Genomic DNA, 26623 nt, shown 5'->3' with positions numbered 1-26623 from the left:
ACTCCCCATACTTCTTGATGTTTGGCAGAGAGGCTCGTTACCCTTCACAAGTCCCAGAACACTACATGGTTGGTTTATGATCTACCTATCTATCTCTATGTCAGTCTATGTACACAATCAATCTGTATTTGTCTCTCTATCCATTTGTTAACTGTCCATCTCAATTTCTCTCTCTTTCATTTTTTTTTTTTTAATTTAATGAGATTTATTGGCAGAACTGTTGATTTACAATATTGTCAGCAGATAGTGCTGGGGACAAGGAGCCCCAAGCCACCACCCCACGGCCGAGCAGCCCCCAGACGCCCCCAAGATCCCAAGCCTAGAGGCAGCCACCGCCCCCCCCCCATATACACGCCCTGATATCACAGACTACATCCAATTCAGGGTTATAATACACAACCCCATGGTGTGACCCATTAAGCTTCAAGACATTCTGATGTGTAGTTTCAAAATAAAAGCCCACCAAAGGTTCATATATGAGACTTATTAAATTTGATTTTGGATTCAATTTAAAAGGAAACTCCCTGATATTACAGGATATATCCACTTCAGGGTTATAGTACACGACCCCATTGTGTGACCCAATAGGTTTCAACACAATCTGATGTGCAAATTTCAAAATAAAAGCCTGTAAAAGTCAAATATGAGACTTATTACATAAGATTTTGGATTCAGTTAAAAAGGAAATGCCTTGATATTACAGAATAAGTGCACCTCAGGGTTATAGTACACAACCTTATGGTGTGACCCAATTAGTTTCAAAACATTCTGATGTGTAGTTTCAAAATAAAAGATTGTCAAAGTGAGACTTTTTACATATGCTTTTTATTCAATTTAAAAGAAAAAGCCCTATAATAACAGAATAATTCCACTTCGGGGTCATAGTACACGACCCCATGATGTGACCCAATAAGTTTCAAGACATTCTGATGTGTAGTTTCAAAATAAAAGCCCACCAAAGATTCATATGAGACATATTACATATGATTTTGAATTCAATTTAAAAGGAAACACCTTTATATTACAGATAAATTCTACTTCAGGTTTATAATACCCAACCCTGTGGTGTGACCTAAAAAATTTCAAGACATTCTGATGTGTAGTTTCAAAAGAAAAGCCCACCAAAGATTCATATATGAGACTTATTACATTTGATTTTGGATTCAATTTAAAAGGAAACTCCCTGATATCACAGAATAATTCCACTTCAGGGTTATAGTACACGTCCCCATGGTGTGACCCAATAGGTTTCAACACATTCTGATGTGCAAATTTCAAATGAAAAAATGTCAAATATGAGATGCGCAAAAAAGCCTCTTCCACCCCTCCCATCCCCTATCTCTCGTGCACACACACAGCTCTTCATCCCAGTGTTAATGCATAAAAAAACAACCATAGACAGTGGAATGCCATAACTTTATTATAACTTAACACATTTTGTATAAAACTAATTTTTTGAAACTAAAACAATGGTTTTAAAAAAGCACTTAAATAATGACGACCAGGTTAAGCTGATGAATGATGCACAGAGGAAGAAACACTCAGCCACGGATGATGCAGGCCAACGGAAAACTGCTCAACAAACTACAGCATCCCAGTGTTGTTATGGAAACCAGAAGAACAAAATACTCATTGTTTTTAAGTTGCTGATGATGTGCAAATCTGGATATGTAGGAAGTACCTGTAGGATTGTAGAGAGATGTTGGTTCTGTGTTTACTGGGAGGAGGCAGTGGTTCCTGCTCTGGCTGCCAGACTCTGCCTCAGCTCTCTGATCTCCCTCAGCAGATCCCGCTCACTGGTGTCCAGGTGGGCTCGGCCTCGGTCCAGAGAAACTGACAACAATGGAAACAGAGTCATAGTACAGAGCAGCTGCGATTATGGAACCAACACCAAAGTCATTCTGAATCACCTTAAGTAGTTGTCAGTAAAAGATTATTGTATTCATTATCATCTTTCTTCAAAAACATTATTTTTTATTTAGTAATAATAAACACAGCTATCCTAATAGACACGCCACAGTGAGGAATTTTTTTTTTTCATTTTTTACCAAAAACACAATCAAACATGCTGAAAGAATGTTTATATACACAGCAATGCATGCATGGAACATCTAATCCTGGTAGTTTACACAAAAACATTTAAATCAGCATTGAAACAATTTCTATTAAGTAAAACTATACTGAATTTTTATTAACTATGGCTTGAGGTTTGACACATAATTGTTGTATTATGCCAACACAGTGGGCACTCACAGTGGGTGGATGAGCTCTTCGAAGAGGAACCAGTACTGTTCAGACACACCATGTTGGTCCCAGTCCGCCGAGCAGTGACACATGGAGCAGCTACAGGTCCTTGATTCTCCACACAGGCAGACATGTGTGATTCATGAGGACGATCTGTTACTGATGACCTCATCGGCCTCAGCCCATCTGACACAAAGGAAACGCTGCGACGTTAGATCCATGTTTATGAAACAAAGTCTGCCTCCTAGTGTGTGGGTGTGTTACGGTACCTGTGTCTGCTGTAGACCAGTGTGGGTGAAGCTGCTGGGACTGAGCCTTCATAACTTCATCCCACTGCAAAGACATGAACCAATAAACACCTTTAAACCACAGAGTGCATCCATCACCTTTTATTTCTAATTGATCTTTTTTATCAGTGTTATATTGAAACAATGTCATATTTTTTTAACAATATGTATGATTTTATTTGTTCACCCTAAAGGAATTCTCAAGACAACTGACAAACACAGCTCCACTGACAGACTATTACACAGTAGGATTGAAACGCAATAAAAAGCACTTTAAAAACATGCTTTTGGACGTAGTAATTACTTAAGGAAGTGTTCCATTCATGTAACTCCAACTGGTTTTATTAAGTTAAACTAAACCCCAAACCTGCTGAATTGGCAGTATTTGGGTATGAAGTAGTGTTGTTGATTGATTTTTTCCCAGCTATGACACTTTAGTCAAAATATTTCAATTTGGCATATTACTTTGTTAAAAAAATGTAAGTGACTGCCCTCTATGGGTTGAAACCTGGGTATTACAATCAATGTTGCTAAAAAAACAAAACCAAAAAAAAAAAAAACAATCAATGTTGCTATTGTCTGAGATGGATTTTGTGGAAATATTCCTGGTATTGTTTAAGAAAAACATAACATCCAAGGAACTGTATGACACTTAACTAGGTGATAAAACATCAGATTGAAAAGCTGCTCCACTATAGACTCTTTATGGGAGCAGAAATATGAAGAGTAGACATGACGTCAATACTGATTGGATGAAATCTCCCAGTGTTTGAAGCTGAGAGTTGATAAAAATAACTCCAAAGGGTCATTCAAGGGCCCACACACTTTGGTCTAAAAACATTCAGAATTTTGTACCAATGGTTCCATGATTATTCCATAGGCACACTGTAAAGTTTTACCATTGTTTGATCGGATGAATGCTTTTTGTGATATGGCCAATTTAGTTAAGGGGGGTATGTGTCGATTTTCTTCCAATACCTCAGTAACGACATCACATAGGAAACAGAAAATTGGTATCGTAATACAGCTCCAAACATCTGCTATCTGGTGGGGATGCCAGCCCCTCAAAATTGGGGAAAAAAAAGTGTCTGGGTTTTGGGCTCAAACATGTTTGGGCGTTCAGTAAACCACTTAGGATATGCCTGAGATCCCTATAATTTGATCAGATTTTAGCTATGTACATAGACTGTTCATATCACTAATGATTAGTCGCATATATGCATTGGTTATTGGGTGACAGTCTCGCGAAATCTGAAAAAAATACCTTTTTTTTTTTTACAATTTTCATTAGTCCCTAACTGCATCTGAGAATGCAAGAAAAAAAATGATCTGTGTTTTAATTTATAGAATAAAGGTTTACTCTTTCTTGGGTTTATAAACAATTTTTCTTTTTAATTTTAGACCCCAACTTTGGGTTATATCATCACTCGCAAATATTGAAAATCCTTTACATGAGGCCATTGTAGCTTGCCGGTGTCTCTCATAATCATTTGTTGTTTATTAGTTTTTAATCCTTTAGTAAATTTAAAAATATGTATATTTTAGTTTTTTCATTCTCACCTTCCTTCCTGCCACGCCCCTCAGGGTGTCAGCCAGTCTCTGCTCCTCAGCGAGGGTTTTCCTGTAAAGCTGTTCCACTTCCTCCTTCCTGTTGTTCTGCTTCACACTGACCTGCTGCAGCCGCTCCTGTACCTCCATCTGCACCTGGGACTCCAGGCCCAGCAGACATGCCTCCACCAGGGACTCCTCCAGGGCCTGTCAGCGCCAGGTACACCAGGGAGTGAAGTTAGGATCTCTCATGTAAAGCCTGATGGAAACACATCCCTCACCTGGATGTTAGCCTGTGTGCTGTGCAGCAGCTCTGAGCAGCTCTCCTCTTCTCTGTCGACCTCCTCCATCCTCAGCTGCACCTCCTCCTCCACCTGACGCTCTGCGCGCCGCGCCTCCTTCAACAAATGCTGCAGCAGCAACAGTACATACATTACAACTTCTGACACAATGCACAGAATGAAAAGACTTCAATTTTTAAATGTGAATATAAAAGTAACATCAAACTAATAAAACAAACACACAGTTCAAACGGGAACTGTTCGAAGACAAAAATAAGAAGCAGGGTAGCATTATTCTGAAGGAGACAAACAGGAAGCTGCTGCCAACCTGTTCAAGATGCTTCCTCTGAACCTCAATTTCCATCTGTCTGATTTCTAGATCCTGAACCGCTGCAGCCGTTTCCTGCTCTCGCAGATCCATCTGTTGAACATTTCACACATCAACAAGACGAACATCACTGGACATCAAAGAGAAAGCCTGCTGGGCATTGAAGAACAGCGCATTTTGCTCCAGGAAACCTTGATAGTGTTGAGATTTCATTGTTCCCTAAACAGATTCAAGACACCCAGTGTCAGATGCAGCAAAGCAGCCCCGGAACATAACTGAGCCTCCTCCATGTTTCACAGTAGATACAGAGTTCTTTTCAAGGAATGCTTCATTTTATAATCTGTGAACATAGAGCTCACCAAAAAGCTCCAGTTTTGTCTCATCTGTCCCAAGGACATCCTCCATGAAGCTTTGTGGCTTGTCAATATACATTTTGGCAAATTTCAGCCTTGCTTTTTTAAAATTTGCTTTCAACAGTGTCGTCTTTCCATTAAAGGTCCCATATCATGCATTTTTCACCCATCTGTATTTGTTCTAAGAACCCCAAAAACATAGTATTTGAGCTTTATTTTCCGAAACTTTCCTGTTTTCCAGAGTTTAGACATTCTGAGCAATGGGCTGTTTGGTGCCTGCTTATATTCATGAGTGGGCGTGTCTATAGACGCTGACTTGCCTGCATGCCTTGCTCTAAGGGTGATCAGTGATCTTTTGCTATCTACAGACTGTTATTGTTTTCAGTCAAAAAACTGCACATTACAGTAAAACACATGGCTATTTAAGCGGCTATTGTTATTGTTATCAGCGCTTCAGGGTGTGTTTATCTCAGCAGCAGCAGTCATTCAGCTGCCTCAAACACTCACCAAGTGTTAAGGTGATAATTGACTTTCTTCTCCTCCTCTGCTCTTCTAACTACAGGAATAGTACATTTCAGGTGATAATCATTTGTTTTGTCAAACCGCTGTGTTGCATTGCATCACAAACGCGTCATATCAGCAATACGAGGCAATATAACAGGTATTAAAAATGTGTCTGCTCCCTGGGTGCTACACCATGGCTGCCCACTGCTCCTCAGGGAGGGGTTAAATGCAGAGAACACAATTGTGTAAGTAGCTTTACATATATGACAATAATGTATAATATATATTCATTTTCACTAGAATGGCAGGTTACACAGAAGTGCCTGAACACATAGCACTGAGCCAATGCACCAAGCCACAAGATGCGCTGGAAACCACAAAAGCGTAGTACACCTCCGCATGAATAAGTAGTGCTTACACTGCAGTGTATGTTCACTGTAGAGGAGCGGCACCGGCAGCAGGCACTTCCTGGAGGGGGCGGTTCAGACTCTCTTGACGTCACAAGAGTTTGAACCGGAGGAACTGCTCGTTATTCAGAAGAGTGCAGAGAAGCAGCTCAGAGAGCAGGATTAGTGAGGATTGCTCAGCGATGCAGGAAGGAAGCTCATTCATACTTTGGGTGTGTTGTTGATAAGGAATTAACATTGTAACAAGGTAAAAAGCACAAAAAAGTTGATTTGCATGATATAGGACCATAGACTAAAAAGAATAGACAAAGCATGCTCATGGGGAAGTGAAGCTTTTATTTTTAGAGCTCCCCCTGCTGACTGGCTGCAGTATAAGTCATAAACCCCACCTCCTCAATGATAATGGATGGGATTTGGGTCAAACTGTAAAGTTAAAACACTCGTCACGTAATTTTTTTTCCAAACCTAAACTCTGCTGTTATCATTTGTTATTATCACCCTCCATTGTGTTCAAGTGCTCATTTTTCTGTGAAGTTTGTTTTAAATAAGTTATTTGAGGTTGAAATACAGGATTTGAAGTCATATATGACAATGATTGACAGCCGATGACTGGGCAGGAGGCAAAATGGGCGGGGCGTGTTACCAGGGTTCCTCCCTCCGGACCCCACTGCGTTGACTCTGGCTCCAAATTACGTATTTTGGCTTCAAGAACGTTGAGTGGGAACAGCTACAGTGCACACCCACTGTATAGGACCTTTAAGTCCACTTTGGTTCAAACAGTGATGGGAGGTGGGATCTGATACTGATGTACCTTGACCTTGGGTTCACCTCTAATCTCTTTGGTAGTTCGTCTGGGCTCTTTGGTTACCATTCATATTATCTGTCTCTTCAATTTGGTATCAATTTTCCTCTTGCAGCCACATCCATAGATGTTGGCTATGGACACAGTCCTATGGATACAGTCCTATATCTGTCTCTTCAATTTGGTATCAATTTTCCTGTTGCAGCCACATCCATAGATGTTGGCTATGGATACAGTCCTATGGATACAGTCCTATGGATACAGTCCTATGGATACAGTCCTATGGATACGGTCCTATAAATACGGTCCTATAGATACGGTCCTATAGATACGGTCCTATAGATACGGTCCTATAGATACAGTCCTATGGATACAGTCCTATGGATACAGTCCTATGGATACAGTCCTATGGATACAGTCCTATAGATACAGTCCTATGGATACAGTCCTATGGATACAGTCCTGTGGATACAGTCCTGTGGATACAGTCCTGTGGATACAGTCCTATAGATACAGTCCTATGGATACAGTCCTATGGATACAGTCCTATGGATACAGTCCTATAGATACAGTCCTATAGATACAGTCCTATAGATACAGTCCTATGGATACAGTCCTATGGATACAGTCCTATGGATACAGTCCTATAGATACAGTCCTATGGATACAGTCCTATGGATACAGTCCTATGGATACAGTCCTATGGATACAGTCCTATGGATACAGTCCTGTGGATACAGTCCTATGGATACAGTCCTATGGATACAGTCCTATGGATACAGTCCTGTGGATACAGTCCTGTGGATACAGTCCTGTGGACCTTAAACTTGTGAATAACATGTGCAACTGCAGTCACAGGAACATCAGGTCTAATAGCCTTTACCTTTAACATTATTGCCTATCATTTTCTTTCTAATTTCTTGAGACACTTCTCTCCTTAGCTTTTTGTGGTCCATGATCAGTGTGGGACACACCACTATACCATACAACATAGTGACTACTTTTCACCTTTTTAAAAGGCAGACTGACTGAATACAAGCTTTAAAACGCCTGTGACGCTAATTACAAGACACACCTTAGTTGAACATGTCCCTAGGGTCAAATGACTTTTAATCTTTTCTAGGGGTACCATCATTTTTGTCCAGGCCAGTTTCATGATTTAGGTTTTTTTGTTTTTTTTAATTCAGTTGAACCACAATTCAAAAGCAATGTCTGATTTTCATTAATTAATGTTCAGTCATTTTTTAAAATTTATTATTACTTTGGTCAGTTTCAAGTTATTTTAGTGACTATTGTGTAATTTTCCTGATTTAACTGAAGGGTGACAACAATTTTCAATTTTATCAAATTGTTTTAGCAGCTCGGTTTCTTTCTGCAATAAAAATCCTCATATATGACTGGGGTTGCAAAGAGCGGAACATTTATGCTAAATGTTCACTGGAACTTAAGCTCTGGAATTTTGGGAGTATTCAAAAATATAAACTTTTCACGGGAATTATTTATTGGAATTACCTGAGTAATTTTGAATAACTGTATCATATCCAAACATAAATATTAGCATCCATGCAAAATAATATGAATAAAAAACTTTAGATTTCAACTAAGGTTGCAAAATTCTGGGAATTTTCAAAAATGGAAACTTTCCATGGGAATAAATCTGAAAAATGGGAAATTTATTGAATTAAAGTTTAGCCCTTAACAGATGTTAAATGTAGTTGGGAAACATTTATATTTTGGGTTATTTCTAAGCTGTGGAAATGTTGTGGCCCTTTGAACCCCTATACGTGTGACATGAATGAACAGAGCCGTGCTGACCTTTCTGCTTATTTCCTGCTCTAGTCTTTGTATTTGTGAGGCTCTCAGGTCATGTTCATGTTGGAGAAAACGTCTTCTCGTGGCGTCCAGCAGCTGCAGCTCCTTCACCTTCAGCTCTCTCTTCATGGCTGCCAGTCTAAAAACAGATCCACTATCAAAATGCGGCTTTTAAAACGCCCTTGGTTCCTGTTAATATTAATATCACGTCTTTTTGCTTACTTTGCTCTTTGCTGCGTTAGCTTTTCTTCCTCCTGTGCCAGCAGACCTCTACGCTGCACCTCTGCTTTCTGCAGCAACTCCTGAGTTCAAAGCAGAGTTCTTCACTGAGGAACTCTATGTGATCCTCGAGTTACAGTTACAACAAGAAGACATAGTCATCAACATCCCCCGTCAGATTGGTTGTAATTATAACTCACAACCTTGTCCTAAATCTAAGAACTTAGAAGAAAAGCTGTCCCTTTGAAGATAAGTGGAACAGAGTAAAAAAAACGGCACAAGGGCAATAACTCCAAAAAAAAAAAGTTGCGCACTTCTCATTTTCAAACTCCATCAAGGTATTGATACCCTGAAGCCACACACTGAACTTGGTTATCGTATCTTAAACAGTTTCTGAGAAAAGCTGTCCCCTTTAACTCAGACTGACGGATGGACAGAGTTCTTTGTAGCGGCAGATAATAAAAACCAACCCTAAAATAAATCACCTGTTGGGCATAAAAGGCCTTCTCCTCAGCTTCGCGCCGCACAAAATCTGCATGTGACGCTGACACCTCCTGTCTGAAACACACCAGGAAACATGTTTTCAATCAACTGATTTGTTAAAAATCTTAGATGAAAAACCAATAAATATATTTTAAATTTTATCTATGCATATTTATCTATTTTTAGATAGATAGATAGATAGATAGATAGATAGATAGATAGATAGATACTTTATTAATCCCAAAGGAAATTAAAAGTATTCAGCAGCTACACAGAGGCCAAAAGGCAGGTTAGTATAAACAATAAAATCAACAATAATAATAATGTTAGTGTACACATACAATAATAAAAAACATTGGTTTGTACACGTATTCCATTTGAATGAGATAAAAACTAAAGATAGTTTGTTAAATCCTAAATGTTCTCACCTCTCTCTGAGATACTCCATCTCCTGCAGTCGTATCCTCTCCCTCTCCTTGCTTTGGTACTCCACTATGAACTCTGGGTAATGATTGAAGACGGGGTACTGGCCTTTGGTCAGCGGTGTAAAGTCTGAGTGCAAAGTCCTGGGGTGGATCTCAGGTGGTGTGTTGCTCAGGAGTCGGTAGGTTTCCTTTATCATCGCTCCCACATCCAGGTTGTTCCGATGGTGGAAAAAATACTGAGCAAAAAGGAAGATTAGAGGATATTTTAATGGAAGTAAGTGGTCACTGAATGGAAAAAAGGGCTTCAATGATCACCTCAAAGTCTTGTTTTTGGGAGCAGAGCAGCAGAGGCCCACGGCAGCAGATGACATAGGACACGCACGCCATGAGCAGGAAGGAAGGAGAGTTGGAGAACACGTTGTCAAACAGACGCAGCCACTCGTCGCGGGTCAGAACCTCTGAGAACAAGGTCTCCAGCAGGGGCCACACGTACAGCTGAGACACAAACACACACACACACAGCAGAGACCTGTGATCTCCAAACGTGACGGGGTGAGGACATGGTGCTGGTCTCCCTCTTACCTGTGAGGTAACCCCACAGTCCACCAGGTGCTGTAGCAGCTCGTTGTCATGATGTGCCAGAACGTTCTCTGCCATGCTCAGAACATTCAGAGGAGGGTTGGGGAAATACTCAAACCAATGCTGGCAACAATTCACTGAACAAAACATTCACATTATTAAACATTATCACTAATAACTAAATTTCAGTGCAATGTAACACAGAACCCTGGCACAGAGAGCTGCTGAATGCCATTATTCAGATAAAACTACACCTGAGGTATTACATGTTACTTTGTTCCAGATCCAAGGGTCTAACTCAGAGATAAGCAACTTTGATCACAGCAGGGGCCACAAAAAAGTGATTGTCTGATATGAGGGCCATATTATCATCACGTCATGTCAGCATATAAAATAATGACCAATCTGAGCATTAAAACAAGAAGGAACAAAAGGGTTTGTGGGTTTGTGAGTCATTCATTTAAAATTTTGTTGTCATTTTGTATGTTTTTGGAGACATTGGCCTTCATTCATCAACCACTCGTATGTTAGGCCATATTACCGGTATGCTATCAGATCTCACATCAGGTCTGAGCTTGTGTACGTAAATCTGAGTGTGTGGACTTGTGGTTCAGCACAGCCAAATGTAAGTGAGACTGAAAGTAATTATTTAACAAGCCTCAGCTCAGCTGTCATTTAAGCATAAGGCAAACGTCACCTATGAGCTGCTTTCTACGGTGGTCGACAGGTACAAATGCGCAGCAAACAGCAAAACGCTGAAAACACAGGAATGCTGCAAAACTGTACCGTTATGTTAGACTGTCAAAAATCACATCTTTGTTTTGCTCCACCTCAGATGTGAGGATTTCCCTTTTTTCCTTGCCAGTGTTTGTTTGATCTCAGTGGGCGGGGCCTCCGAACCATGAAGAATTAAGGGCATAACATGTTATTGACGATCAAATTCAGCCGCCGCATTTATCAACACCCGATCATTTGAACGCTGGGATCGGTCCGATACGAATGTTTCATCAAACACACGTTGTTCCTGTCGTATGACCAAATGTTCACACGTTTTCACACAAGGTTGATAAATTAGGCCTTTTTGTGTGTCTCTGGAGTCATTTTGGTTGTTTTGTATATTTTGCAGTTATTTTGTTGTCATTTTGTGTGTTCTTGGAGTAATTTAAACATTTACTTTGTGAGCCGCATGTGGCCCCCAGGCCAACAGTTGCCCATGTCTATTTCTTTATTCATTAATTTTTGTTAGCATCAATAGCATGTTCAGCAACTGCTCTCCATCATTACTGAGTTATTCAATAACAGAATATCCAAGTTATGTTGAACACATAAAAAAAAAAACAGGGCTTATTTAAAATGATTGGCTTAATTTAAGTATTTAGCGGTAGTTACATGTCACTGAATCTATTGATAGATACCAATAAACTTAGCTCTAATCATGGAGGATTTTATTCAGGTCAGTACTAATCTGATTACATTTACCATGTCACTGCCACTACAAAGGCTTTATCACAATCACTAATCTAAAGAAATTAGTTCAACAGAAAATTCAGAAACAATCTATTAAACTAAATCTGTAGGAGATAAAAGGTTTTTTTTAGATCTGTGAGGAAACTAATATTCTTTAAACTGATCACTGTTACAAATGTTCAAAGCAGCACAGCTTTTATAGATATGCTGCTCCAATGTTAAAAACTAAGACTTGATGTATTGCAAGCGTACCTAAGACAGTGGCCACCACCTCGAAGCAGAGCATGGGATTGTTCTGGAAGAGTTTGACGAAAGGAAACGCGATCAGAGGAAGGTATTCCACCTCTCCAAAGATGGCCGACCAGTGAGCGAGTGCCGATAAAAGCCTGCAGAGAAAACAGCAGGAGCGTGTGGGGAATGTGCTGTGTGTGCATGCTTAGCATCCGTGTGTACCTCTGTAGGCCTCTCTGCAGCTTCTGACTCTTGATGGGGTACTTGTCGCTTAGGCTGAGATAAGCTGTGTGCAGGCCTTTGTCTGTCAGGCTGCTGTATGCAGCGTGATTCTCTGGGAGACACAGCAGGGAACGCCACACAAACATCCTGCAGCACACACGCACATATCATACAGTGAACTCACATTGGCTCAACTTCAGCACTCATTAGATACCAAAGGAAGTCCTCCTCGTACCTGTATTTAGCAGGATATTCTCCAAATCCCTTGAGCAGAGCCACCAACCTCTTCTTGTTCAGACCAGCAGGAAGATCATTCTGTTCAAACACAACAAACACTGTTCATGTTCCATTCCTTTTCTTTGGTAAACGTCCAGGATTCCCAGATAATTAAGTACATACAGCATTGACAACACCTCTAATCCCAATTTAATCACTATTATTAAAAATGCAACCCCAAACTTATAATGAACCTCCACCGTGCTTCACCATCACCTGCACTATTATCGTTCTAACCCTTTAGTAACAAAACAAAAGGTTTCATGCCCACTTCTGATATTTCCCTATGAAGTTGTATCTCTTTACCTGGTTTCTATGTTGTGGGTATGTTTAGAGTACGTCGGTTGACATTGGTTCAGTGTCGGAAATTAGCGAGGGCCACGGCCCATTTGGCCCTCAGTTTAGCCAAGAATGCCCACAAAAACCTTGTTCCACGTGCCAAAATAGCCCCCAAGTTTTTTGTCAACAACTTATTATTCTCCGCTCCGCTAAAGGTTTTGGATTCAGCAGCAGTTGTTCATATTTAATATTTATATTTAATATTTATAGTTAAAGAGTGAAAACACTTTTGTAGTTGTTTTTTCTTTATTTATTTTTTTAAGAAAAACAATTTGATTATAAATGAGGAAATAAATTAATTGCATACAATAAGACTAATAGAGTGACCCACATGCACAAATATATGCCATGAGCCTATGAGCTCTTTGAGTCAGCAGCTATTGTAGCTTTTTTTAATGTGTAAATGTTTTTATTGAAGCAGATTCTAATGTTGATGTATTTAATTTAGTTTGTGTTTGTAAGGAACCGGTTTACACTTTAAGTTGGGATTTTTTTATTTAAATTCCTTCAGAAAGTGTAGGTCTATTAAACTTCTATTATACTTCTGTTTGCATTTCACTGGGTGTTTTTGTGTAATATGTAAAGGTTGTTAAAAGCTAAATAAACCCATAGTTTCCCTACATCTGTCTTTTTCTTTCTGTAATAGCTACTGTCCTACTTACAAACTTCTCTCTAAAAAATAAAGGGTGTTCCTATCATTTACTTGCATTAGCAGAAGCTACTGTGCATTTTAATCTATATAATTATCCGAGGTGTAACTAAATTTTTTTCCATGGCCCCCAATCATTTTTAAAAATTCCCCCATTTTTTAGACTACGCGAGCCAAATTTGCCCCCATAATATTGTTCTGATTTCATACCTGCATTGGTTCCACTAGTTTCTCCCAGTTTTGTGTTTCCTGGGTGTTTCTTAGTGCTTATACACAGTAGTTTGATGAGCTCATTCTGAAACTCCAAATTCTGCTTTCAAACCCACCACAGATGCAGTATTATCTACTAAAGGTGTAAGAAAAAAATGGATTTTACTGCACAGTTATTGTATCAATCCAAAAAATTGTCCTAATTGATTATTTTAATAATGTTTACCAAAAAACCATTTAATGCATATGCATAGCATTTAAACGCCCGATCACTCCTCAATGCATTTTAAATTGGAAGTTGATTGCACATTATTTTCATAAAACATAGTGGGCCACACTTTTATAGAAATAATCTAAGAACTTAGCAGAATCAGAATCTATTGTTGAAGCAAAAGTTTAACTTTTTTTGAAAAATGTAATTTAGTTTGATAAACATACAACTTGTTTTTTGATGTTGGTACTTGAATTACGATTTGTGATTTACTTAATCTTGCAGGTTTAAAAATTTTTTTTTAATGAATTGTATTTCATACCATTTTGCACTTGTAAAGGTACAATTTGTAAATATTGATTTTGCAATGTATTGTTTAGTATCGGGATATATTGTGCTGTGACATGCAAATCGCATCGTATCGGCAGATTCATGGCAATGCAAACCCTTATTATCTACTTTGTGTCATGTTGCTGTGCTTAGTTTGTCTATAGTTTGTGACCTTTGACATAAACTAACTTTTACAAGTTTCAGTTTGAAGCCTCCTATACAGGTTCTGTTTTTCAGTGAACTACTGAAGTTTAACTATTAACTATTTGATGAGTTTCAGCTTTTGTGTGGTATTTATTTTTAATTTAATAATTTAAATTGATTAAGTTCCTAGATGTGTGCAGGTTTATTCTAAGAACTGATGCACTTCAAATGCACGTCACTGCTCTCACCTCTTTCTCCTCGGCTCCAGAGCCAAAAGGAGGTCTGAGTATCTTCACGTTGGTTCTTCTGTCTGAGCTCTTGGCTGCTCTGTGAATGTCTGACCTGACTTTGACCTTAATATTGGAAAAATCTTCATCCGCTTTACCTCCTGAGATGACCTTCACCTGGGATGGAGGAGGCTGAGGAGAAATATTAATAATAACATCATACAAACATCATTAATCCTGTCTCCTTATCCCGTTATTCCACATCATTAATGGTTACTTTGTTTAATTCCTGTGTGAGACTCTGAACACTGTAGATATTGATGCTCCCGTTATCCATGATAGCCACAATATGGCGCCCGCTGGGGCTGACTGCTGCAGCTGTGATCGCGTTGTCATGGGAACCCACGTGGAAGAGGAGTTTGCAGGTGTGAATGTTGATGAAACGCATCACGCCGTCCTGACTCAAAACCCCCAAAGTCTACAGGAATAAAAAAGCGTCTCTCACACATGATAGTTTGCCAATGGAAATCATTCAAACACACAAATGTGCAGGAAAACCCAACAGTCAAATGCCATTACACGATCAGAAAATTACAAATACGACTTAAAGCAGTGGTTCTCAAACTTTTTTGGCTCAAGTACCCCCTTTGTCTTAGTTTTGAATCCAAGTACCCCCTTATGTCCAACTACTGCATTTTGCTCAGAATTCTGTGAAAAAACCATTATAGAGCATAATGATAGAATGAATAAGTGATAACACACATTTTAAAGAATCTAATTTTGTAAATGAGTGGAAAGAAACAGTATTTAGTGCCTCCTGAATAGATTTATTTCCATAGTGTTTATCATTTCCAGTAACTCCCTCCAGGTGTGGGACCAAGACGGACTTGTATTTTTAGTTCATGTTCTAATCAAGATCATTTCCATCATCATTTTGTGTATTTTTGGTGTAATTTTGTATATTTTGTTGTTGTCTGTTGTTTTTATTATTCAGTATATTTTTCTGTTTTTGTTGTCGTTTTGTATGTTATTTTTGTGTATTTTGTTGTTGTTTGTTCTTTTCATTATTCAGTATATTTTCTCTTATTTTGTGTGTTGCTTGTAATATTCAGTGGGATTATCATTTTGATTAAAAATAAACATGATAAAACTATCTCAGAGAGAGAGATAGAGTTTTATCATGCTGCCACGTACCCCTAGGGGTACACATGCCCCCATTTGAGAAACACTGACTTAGAGAACAAACTAGTTGAGTAAGAAAGGCAGCTATAGGGTGTCTGCTTACCTGGTTGGCTCCTCCATCAAAGCTGTCAGGCACAAACTCCATTTGTCTGACTGTTCGAACTAGTGTGGGCATCTGAATCACCCTGATGAGCTGCTGGCTGCCCAGACACCACAGGTGGATCAGGTTGGAGCGCCCACCAGCAGCCAGACTCCTGCCGTCCCTGTCAAAACAACACACAATGGGCTTTTTTTTTTTTAAACACCTCTGATCTCTCATTTTTTTTAAATACTTTATCACTCTTGAAAAATCTGAATAAAAACACGGGCAGACTGATTGCGTCTATGGAGTGGGTGACGCACCGTGTGATGGCAAAGGCCTTGTAGGGGACCCTGGGTCCACTATCGGGAACAGGGAGCTGATATTTGCAGTCAAGTGTGTCGCTTTCCCAAGCAAATATGGAGTCATCACTGAAACAGCTTAGGATGGTGTTACTCAGAGGGAGGAAAAACACCTGGGAGGGAGGCAACAAAACAAAGGAGGGAAGAGTTAATGGAAGAAACAAGTAAACAACACCAAAGCTTTGAGGTTTAGATCAGTCTGTTGACCCGTTGTGTGTTTCTGAGCGTTGTGAGTGAGGTGAAGTGAAGGTATGCTAGCATAGTGTGCCCTCCAATGTATTTTTAATGGATGAAGAAATGTTCAGAAATAGGACATGATTTCATTGCATGTGGCAATGCATAAAAATCATTGTATTTGGGAGAAAGTCAAAAGAGCAATCCAACAAGTTATCTTTTAATGAACCCTGCTTTTGTATTTTAGGGTTCTACCCCACAGGTCATAAGTACACTAAGTGAGCAAACATTGATAGAACTGTGCCTTCTGCATTCTTAACAATCAATCACATTATTTTAGAAGAAGACAGATAGTCCAAGTATTATTTTTTGGATTAGGCAGTCATTAACAGCTTTGCTTATGGTCTAAAAATAACATGTGCAGATGGGGAAGTCAGACTTGTTTGAGAAAATTTGGGGACCAATTTGTTTGTAGAAAAAAAAACCTGTGGTTATGGAACTGTGCACTGACTGGAGAGTAGAGAAATGACAGCAAGAGTCTAAATAAGAAAGAAAGAGAAAACGGTAAGAAAAAGGTAGGAGAAAGAGAAGCAACCAACAGTGCACAGAAGAAGTAAAAAGATCTCATGTAGCATCGAGCAGATGGAGGTAAATTGTAAGAGTAAAATCCATCGGACAACTGTTACCCAGGCAGAAATTTAATCTTTATGCGAGAGCTGCAATGATGTTTGTTTGGAGTCAGTAGCTCTGTCTAAGAGACAGCAGGCTTAGCTGGAGAAGGCAGAGATTCTCTATTACCACAGAGGATATGATTACAAATCCTTCCATCAGAAGCAGCCAGAATGGTGCAGCCTTTGGGAAATCAGCTCAGTGGTTTATGAGAACATGTGCACAGGAGAGGATAATACAGATGAAGCTGCTGGGCAATAAAGCAGGATAAGTAGATAGTTGTTGTTTGTAGTGATTAGTCAAAGTGGGATATTGAGGGGTTGCAGATTCTTAACTGTTGACATTTAAAGTTACTTGAATATTGTTTTAAGAGCAGATTCCACTGTTCTTTAGGTCAGGACAACAAGTTTGATACCTCTGAAATGTTTGGGCACAAATATGATAAAACATGTAGTCATCTGGTCTTCAATAAACATGAGGATAAACACAGTGAACATTAGCGCTTTTACTAATTGGAAACAGTCAAATGTATTTATTTTAGCTTCACTCTGACAGTGTGAGGCTGTGTTTACCCTCTGTATGCCCACGGACTGCCTGATGTTGAGTTTCCTTTTTCTCTGGAAAGTGTCCAAGTCCCAGAGCTGTGCCGTGTCTGACGACGTGGTGATGGCGAAGCGACCTGAGCTGTGAACGGATATGGAGGAGACTGCTCCTTCGTGACCTCGCATCCAGCTGACCAGCTGCTTTGTGTCTGAGAGAAAAACACAAAGTTGATTTGAGATGGACAAATGTTCTGGATTTCCATCTGCTCTACTTCTGTGTGAAAATTAATCTGGGATCGCTGCTTGACTTGCTGTTTACTTGACTTGAATGTTTACTCTACCTTTGTCAAAGCATTTGACTGTGTAGTCGGCCAGAGCAACCAGAAACTCAGAGGTTCTACGAAGGCAGAATGCAAGGGCAGTGCAGGCCTGCCCAGTTCGCTGCACAAGACGAAATCTAATAACAGAAGACAGCAAAGAAGTGAGCTTTAGCATTAGCATTAGCGCCAAAACATTCAACATTCAACTCTGATTCTAATTCAACAATTTAACATCAAATAATAAACATTGTATGAAACTATGCAAAGACAGAAATACAAGCATCATTTATACTGTATGTCTGGCGCTTAAAGAGTCACTAAACCCCTGCTTTCTGCTGACATGGCACTAGGGGGGAAATTAATAAAATGCCTTGGTTATAGGCGTTACTCCCGAACCAGATAAGAGACGCCCAATCAGAGAGCTGGTCAACACTGCACAGTGAGTTTACAGCTGAGATGTGTTATAGAGCTGAGCAGTATACTGGTTCATACCAAATACAGGTATATATTTTCGTTATGATATGAATTTTTAATATACCGCCCTACGTATTTGATTACACAACTTTCGGATGCTACACTGCTCCGCGTTTCAGACCGGACCCTTTTCAGTGTTGCACTTCTAAATAGGAAGGTAAACGGTAGCGCTCTGGTGTTAGTTGTGGTGTAAATCATATGTGTAAATGAATAAAAAAGACACAATTGAAAGCTCTGAAGCTGCATGAGAGCATGTGCCTGCAGGAGAATGACACTCACGGACACAGAGGCACAGTTATGTCGGCAGTAAAAAGAGAGCAAAGGATCGCAATTTGTAATTCTTATAATGCAGAAAGAAGTCCTGGTGGCGCTACAAACTAAACGCTACTTTATTCACCATAAGAAACCACCACACCACTGAGTATGCAGCATTATAAAGCTAGAAATCAAGCTAATGCTAAAGCTAAGATAGCACGGCAAAAAGCCAAAGGCCTGCCGTTGCAAACTTGTATTACTACTAGTGTGGAATTATTCTACAATATTCACTTATCATGACAGTAAAATAGACCATCCTAAGTCAGTCTACTGAAGTAATTCCTCTCTCATCCTAATTATGCATTAAAAAGAAAGAAGAAAAAAAAACGTCACTTACCGTGAAACCGTTAGAATTTTAAAAAATACCGTGATGTTCATTTTTGGTCATACCGCCCAGCCCTAATGTGTCACTAAAATCACAGGCACACACAATCACAACGTAAAGGTCACACACAGCCCTACAGACAGCGTGCAACCCTTAGAACCCTAAAATACGTTAAATTAAAACATGTTTACTAAAATGTGAAGAGTGGGACTAGGATTAATAAAGAGCACTACCTAATACCAAACACATATGTATTCAGCAGAATAAAGTGGGTTTGGGGTTGAGTTACTCTTTAAACAGGTCACTATACGAGAGTCACCTGTTTCTACTGATGTCAAACACATAAATGTGACCATGGTGATCTCCAGCCAGGAAAGATTCCCCCGTGGTGTCGAAAGCAACGTGGAGAAAACGCACCGTCTTGGCCTGCTGAGTGGTGCGGACCACCGTCACTAAAACACTGATGGAAACAAACATGACAAGAAACGAATGCAGAAAGAAAGGCAACACGTGAGAGTAGCAGAGGTTCATCATTAAAATACAACTGAAAAATCAGACAATGTCATTACAACAGGCAACATTTAATAGGTTATAAAAATTATCTGTCACTACGTAAAAGACAAAATCACTTTCACTACTTCTATATATGTACATATCCATCCTTTATATTTATTATTATCATTATTATTGAACTTTTTCTGTTTTTTTGTTTTGTTTTTTCACACCATCCACCAAGTCACATTTGGCAAATAAAACTATTCTGATGCTCAATCAGAAAAGGTAAATATTAGGTTAACATTAAAAGGACCCAAACAACTTGTATTTGAGCATTTCTGATAGGGATGTCCCGATACAACTTTTTCACTTCCGATGAGATACCGATATTGCAGCCTTGAGTATTGACCGATACCGATAAAAATCCGCTATGAATCATACGTACTTTTATTACTTATTTTGTAGTGTGGAATGTTAAATAAAGCTTGATCAAGTGAAGTTACTCAAACAAAGAACAATAGTCAACAATTCAAGTTCACTTCAGTTATTTTTAAATGTCAGTATATGGTGGGAACAACTGAGGGCGGGGACAAAAACAACAAAAACTTGTTGAAGTGCTTATATCGGTGATTTTAGATGCAGTCCGACAAAATCTGATATTTGTTTTCTGGCTGATATCGGACCAATATTCAATATCAATATCAGATCGGGACACCCCTAATATCTGAGGCTGTCAAACAAAGCCAGAAGACTTTACACTTGTTTTAGTTTTTTTAGTTGTAAACCACTTCAAAATCTAACACAATATGTAGAAAAAGTAATAGATCAAACGCTGACTTTTAGGATTACAAAACATGTGTGATCCAGAAGAGGAAATTACTAAAATGTTGGGTTGGGCAAAAAATTGATGTAATCAATGTATCAAGTTTGTAGATAAAAACATTTTTTATTTTGCAAATTCGAGTTTTGTTTTTTTCCTACCACAGTTTTTTCAAAGTTTTCCGCATTACGGCCAGCCCCCTCTTTGTTTACGTGTTTACCCTTTGAGTAGGCTATATGTGTGCCACAGACATGTTTAATGTTTTATTCACACTATGCTGAGATGCTAAGGAAAAAGTTTATTTATTTATTTTTTTAATTGTAATGTTGTACGTTATAAAATATGTAGTTTTCTGATTTCTTTATCAGAAAATTTAAGCTACTGTGAGTTAAAGCTTGAAATTGTTGAATGAAAGAGCCTCATTTACTTTTTATTTTGGGATTGTTCTATGCATTTTAACCCTTGAGGACAATCACAGCAATAAAGTTGCATTTTTGACAATATATCTGATGTCCGCAGTCATTTTTAAGTGCTTTGAAGAAAAAAAAAATAATCAAAAATCGAATCAAAACTTACAAAATCTCCCAGCCCTACTAAACTGTTTATTTTCAAAGGTAACATTTAAACTAAAATGGTAAATCAAATATTCAGAAACACATGATTTAAAAACATGCCAGGGTCAGCTGACACATTGGTCAACTTGTACTGATTGATGTAAAAAATAAATAAATAAAAAAATTAAAAATTACAGAATGAAATAAACTGGTTAAAAGCAGTTGTACGTGGTGGTAAAATAGTGCACATATGGTTGCCAATGGAATGCATTTAATAATTACAGTATGAGTGTGGCTGATAATAAAAGCAGTGTTATAAATATTAGTTGTTTATAGTGGAAACAATACTGGAAATAAAATAGAATGATCCAAAGCATCCTAGAAAAGCTACCAATGGCATTCTTTAGAAGTGAATTATTCTTCAATTAAAAAGTGAATCACGAAACACAAATCGATCTGGGCATTTATTTCATTTGCTGAAACCAACCTAAATATGTAAGAAGTTATCTATTTCAGGTTGTTATTGCCTGTAAAGAAATGTATCTTTTTTTTTTTTTTTTTCTTTACCAAATATTTGAATAATTTTTAAATGCACGTTTCACAGTTAGCATGTCTTTTTTTGTACAGTTGTTAATAGAATAGTTAATATATTTGTTCACCAAATCCTGGTTCTTGAGTCACTGAATTATAAAATATAAACGTTTAGCTATATTCCTGAATGATCAAATCAACGATAACACACACAGCTATTGTATTTATAAAAGATTATCAATGGGAATAATGTGTAAAATCTTGCACAAACAGAACATTTATGGATAAAGCATCAATAATTCTCTAATATTGAGCTCACCTTTTCCCATGAGTTGGTTTTCGTTGCCAGACTTTACCCTCCTCCTTGTTACCGATGTCTGTCACATCCATTTCTAAGAATAAATATATAATTTGTTGTTTTTCTGTGATTTGACACAGGTCTCATCAATGCTAACAGGTTAGCCAGTTCATCGCTACCGGCGGAACAAGCAGCGCGAAATTCAAATGGTTTACTTTGTTAAAACCACGCAGAAGTTAAAAAGTTAAAAACAACCAAAATGTAGTCAAAATTACTTTTAAAAGTCCAGTTAGTCTGAGGTACATTAAGTTGAATAAATCTGCCCTGGGTTAAAGGAAGTTGTGTTTGTTGTGAAAGTTGTCGATTTTAATGACGGAGGATGGGGCGAATTGCATTGTGGGAGATGCAGTTCAGGGCTCAGCTCTGTGTCTGTGATTGGACACTAACTGCGATCAGGAACATTATACAGCTATGGTAGGAAAGTGACAAAGATGGCAAAAGTACCAGTCTTCATTTCTCAAGTAAAAAAAGCATAGATACTTGAATAAAAAAGGAGTCTGGTAAAAGTAAAAGTATTGAAGTTCTTCCCCTACTTGAGTAAAAGTAAAAAAGTACATGCTACCATATCTGAGTAAAAAAGTAAAACTAATGTCCCTTCAATAATGTTCCTTTTTAAGAGCTTATAGAATACTGGTACATGGAAACAAGTTAAATGTTGACTTTGAACACCTGGTTAATTTACCATTCATAATAAATACAAAGGGGAAATACAATGTGTCAAGAAAAAAAAAAAAAAAAAACATTTTTAAGAACTTGTAGAAAACTAGTACATGGAAATAAATTAAATATGCTACCCTATATGAACAACTGGATAATTTAGCACTCATTATTGATAAAAACTTGTAATTAAAATGTTTTAAAAAAAAAAAAAAATTTAGGCAAATGCTCAAAAAAACTCAGAGCAGAGTTTAACATTTCAAAAACTTGAAAATGTTAAAATAGTTTTATATTTTACAGTGCGTTGGAATCTCATTCTCAATAATCCTGAAATCCCCAACACAAGTTACTGGTTTTTAAATTCACAGTCATTAAATTAGATTCAAACAATATTTAATTATTTTAATAACCATTCAAATTCTGTCTTTTTGAAACACTTCTTCCGTTTTTTCCACTAGGGAGCAGCCTTTTACAGAACAAGAAATACATCTGAAACTTATAGTAGAAACGTAACATCTGTTTTAGCAATAATTTGTCATGAATATGTCAGATTATGACAGAAATGCCAATATGCATCCGTACTACCAAGGCAGGTAAAAAATGAATTTAGTAATAGGACAAAATAAGACAATAAATCACAATAAAAATATAATAAAACAGTGTACAAAGAAATTAAATGTCAGTTCCACACACATTCCATTCACACAACAACCAATATTGCTTAAATATCTTATTTACTCAAGCTGCGTGCCTTTCATACTCAACTCATCTGTTCTGTAAGTCAGTGTTTCTCAAATAGGGGGTACACGATGGCACTACAGGGGGTACTTGAGAGAGAGAGAGAGGAATATTAGCAAATAAAAGCATTAAAATATGGCGTTTTATAATGTTTATTTTTAGTTAAAAATATATATTCATACTAAAAAATACCAGCAACCGACAAAACAATAACAAAAACACACAAAATAAGAGAAAGATATACTGAATAATAAAAAGAAAACACACACACACACACACACACACACACACACACACACACACACACACACACACACACACACACACACACACACACACACACACACAGACACACACATACACAACAGAGAATATTTTAAATAATACCAACAACACACAAAACACCAACAAAAACACAAAATAAGACAAAAATACACTGAAAATAAAAACAGACAAACAACAACAAAATACACAAAATGACACCAAAAACACACAAAATGAAGACAGAAATGATCTTGATTAGAACTGAAAATACAAGGATTAGTCTTGGTCTTACATCAGGAGGGAGATGACTATGAAAGAAACCTATTTAGGAAACTAAATACTGTTTCATTCATCTTATTTACAAAATGAGATTCTTTAAAATGTCATCATTCATTTATTTCATCATTATGCTCTATAGTTGTTGTTCTGAGCAAAATGTTGTAGTTGGACAAAGAAGATATTTGGATTCAAAGTTAGAGAAAGGGGTACTTGGGCCACAAAAGTTTGAGAATCATTGATCTACAATGACTCAATTATTTTTTTCTTCTAATGGACAATGAAAACTTATTTAGTCAGAGTTTGCAAGTATGTTTACATCACCATTTTGATGCATTGTATGCTCAATTTTTGAATAATTCAAAAATCTGTGTGGAACGTTTGTTGAGAAAAGTCTGAAGATGAGCTGTAGCAAGTTTGGGTTCAATTGAGCAGCAACTGTGGTAGGAGAAATGGTTTTATAGGTTTTACAGTTTTGATTAAAAACAACAGAGTGATGGACTTCAGAATTTGCAATTATGTTTGAGTGTGCAAACGTTTCTTCAGTATTAGGCTAAATGTTGGTGAAAGTTGCAAAGCTGTAGCACTTATGGTTGATTGAACTTTAGAGGCCTAGGCTGCGTCCCAATAGTCCCTCCTATCTCCTTTCCTATCCACTGTTCCTTTACCCCCGGAAGTGTTTAAGTCGCGGCCATGATAAGGAGCGTTCCAATTCTCTAAGTTCCAATTATTCCTTTATGACCTCCTTTAGCCTATGAAACATTGGTGCATCCTTTACCAAAAGATACCAGTCGTCGGATTATTACGTCACCTAGAGGAAGTGCTTCTGATTGTCAAAACAAACTTGATTGCCTTTCCCTAGCTCCTTTAGGAAGTCTGCAAACCACGGGGTTAAGGAAAAGTGGATAAGAAAGGACATAGTGGCTGCGTACGAATAGTCCCTCCTATCTCCTTTCCTATCCACTTTTCCATAACCCTGTGGATGACGTCACAGGGTTAAGAAAAGATGTTAGGAGAGGAGTTAGGAAATGACCATCACGTTTGTTTTGACAATCAGACGCACTTCCACTAGGTGATGTAAAAATAAGACGGCAGCGAAGTTAGTGACGTCTGCCGTGGTGAGAAAACTACACATTTCCAAAAATGGACTAAAAGCATTTATAACACTTTTTTGCTGATATAATCTAAAAAATCATAAGGTTTGAATGTAAATCAAAGGAAAAGAGGTTACCAGGCTACGAAGAACAAAAGAGAAACTAAAAGATTGACATTAAGAATGGTTGCTCACACTCACCTTCCACTCACTAATATGAATTATGTTGAATAAAACATAATGTGGCTAAAAATGTCTTTGATCCCTTATTCTTGAACCACAGAGTGTCTGTTTTATGTCAGTTATAATCTGATAATATGGCTTACTTTATAATAAGATATGGGTTTTGGATTATTTATATAAAGTTGTTCAAGGCGATTGCATTAACAACTTACATGATCTCCGTCAGTCGTCGTGAGTTTCCGTAAGTGCTCGGGTGTGCGTTTCCCTTTAAATGTTGTCTCCACAAAGAACTGTGGGTCAGCATTATCTGGTCTCCTTTGGTAAAGGATGCGTCAGTGTTTCCTAGGCTGAAGGAGGTAAAAAACGAGGAATTGAGCCTCTTTTCCTAAGCTTAAAGAGAACTCGGACACTCTTTATCATGGCCACCACTTATGGAACAGTGAATAGGAAAGGAGATAGGAGGGACTATTCGAAGACAGCCTTGCTGTAGAGCCACCTTTAGGAGAATTGTTTTTGCAGCTGAGTTAATCTGGCATGTGATGGACCTTTGAGCAACTTTTGGTGATTGTTCGCTTAAAGAAAGTATGATTGCCTCAGAAGAAGAAAAGAACAACACTCAGGATAACAAATAGGTCTCGGCAGCTTTGAGTCGATCCCCATCAGCACAGCCATTGTGATCTTCTTCCTATCATTGCTTTATTGCAACCAAAAGCACCGTTGACATATTCAGGCATTATTGACTCCACTTGAAATTATATTTCCAGCACATCACACAGATGACATTATTGCTTATCTAAAGGAACCATTGTACAGATTCTTACTTCATTTGTATTATCATTTGACTTTCATGTTTTACTTTGTACTGTATGAAATGAACTTTTTCTGTAAATATCAATACTGTAAGTCAATATGTGTTACATTTCTGAATTTTGATGTCAGCAACTTGTGCATGGATAAATGTTGGCATCAATATTACTGTGTTAAATAGATGCTTAAAAAAGCTTGATACTAGTCTATAGTTAAATAAAAAAAAATCATTAGTTGAATGGAGAAAATCAATCCCCCAAAAATCTATGATTACAATCTTCTCCAATCATCACAAATAATGATTGATTCTGCCACTGCTAAACATTCATATTAGGTCAGGGTGTCAAACTCATCTTATTTCAGGGGCCAAATACGGACAAGTATGACCTCAAATGGGCCGCAGATCAGAGGTGGTAAATCAAACAATTTCAACATTAGTGCTACTTTGCTTTTCCATGATATAAAAGTATGTAGTATATAAAGCACTGACAGTATCCAAGAAATAGGTGTCAGGTAGTGACTATAAAATTTCAATTTGGGGAAATTTTGTCAAATAATTTGAGGATTGAGCAGGATTTTGGAAAAACTAAGTTTGTTCCAACAATTCAATAGTAAAAATTACTTCCATTGTGTTATGCAAGCATGGGAAACTGCCAATCCCTGCAAATATTGTAGAAATTTGTGACAAATTCAATGAAACTCCACTTTAATAATTAAATAAAGTTCGACTTTCAAATAAATCTTTTGAAATGTTTTTTTTTTTTTTTTTTTAAAGTGTATTATTTTGCATGAATGCTAATATGTATGTTTGGATACAATACAGTAAT

At 37.8% G+C, this 26623-nt stretch overlaps 1 protein-coding gene across 2 annotated transcripts; it reads right to left on the bottom strand.

The window, feature by feature from the left end:
- Positions 1–1397: 1397 nt before the first annotated feature.
- Positions 1398–22084, bottom strand: tbc1d31 (TBC1 domain family, member 31). Of its 2 annotated transcripts, XM_028471459.1 has the most exons (24): positions 21740–22084; positions 19340–19480; positions 17928–18043; positions 17617–17795; positions 16163–16314; positions 15864–16023; positions 14856–15056; positions 14600–14770; positions 12428–12507; positions 12193–12339; positions 11992–12125; positions 10276–10409; positions 10009–10188; positions 9697–9929; positions 9271–9343; positions 8789–8868; positions 8570–8705; positions 4689–4781; positions 4361–4489; positions 4092–4286; positions 2514–2577; positions 2254–2430; positions 1682–1833; positions 1398–1584 (listed from the first exon to the last, which is right to left on the bottom strand). In XM_028471459.1, exons 1-23 carry the CDS (start codon positions 21808–21810, stop codon positions 1715–1717), a joined length of 3165 nt encoding a protein of 1054 aa, XP_028327260.1. In that variant the 5' UTR covers positions 21811–22084; the 3' UTR covers positions 1398–1584; positions 1682–1714. The 2 variants fall into 2 exon arrangements, with proteins under 2 accessions (XP_028327260.1, XP_028327258.1); XM_028471457.1 differs by having other exon boundaries at positions 1398–1833.
- Positions 22085–26623: the final 4539 nt, after the last annotated feature.

The sequence above is a fragment of the Gouania willdenowi genome, chromosome 16 (genome assembly GCF_900634775.1).
Source record: "Gouania willdenowi chromosome 16, fGouWil2.1, whole genome shotgun sequence".
NCBI lineage: Eukaryota > Metazoa > Chordata > Actinopteri > Blenniiformes > Gobiesocidae > Gouania > Gouania willdenowi.
Note: the sequence above shows the minus strand (reverse complement) of the source record. Positions and strands in the feature narration are given on the sequence as shown.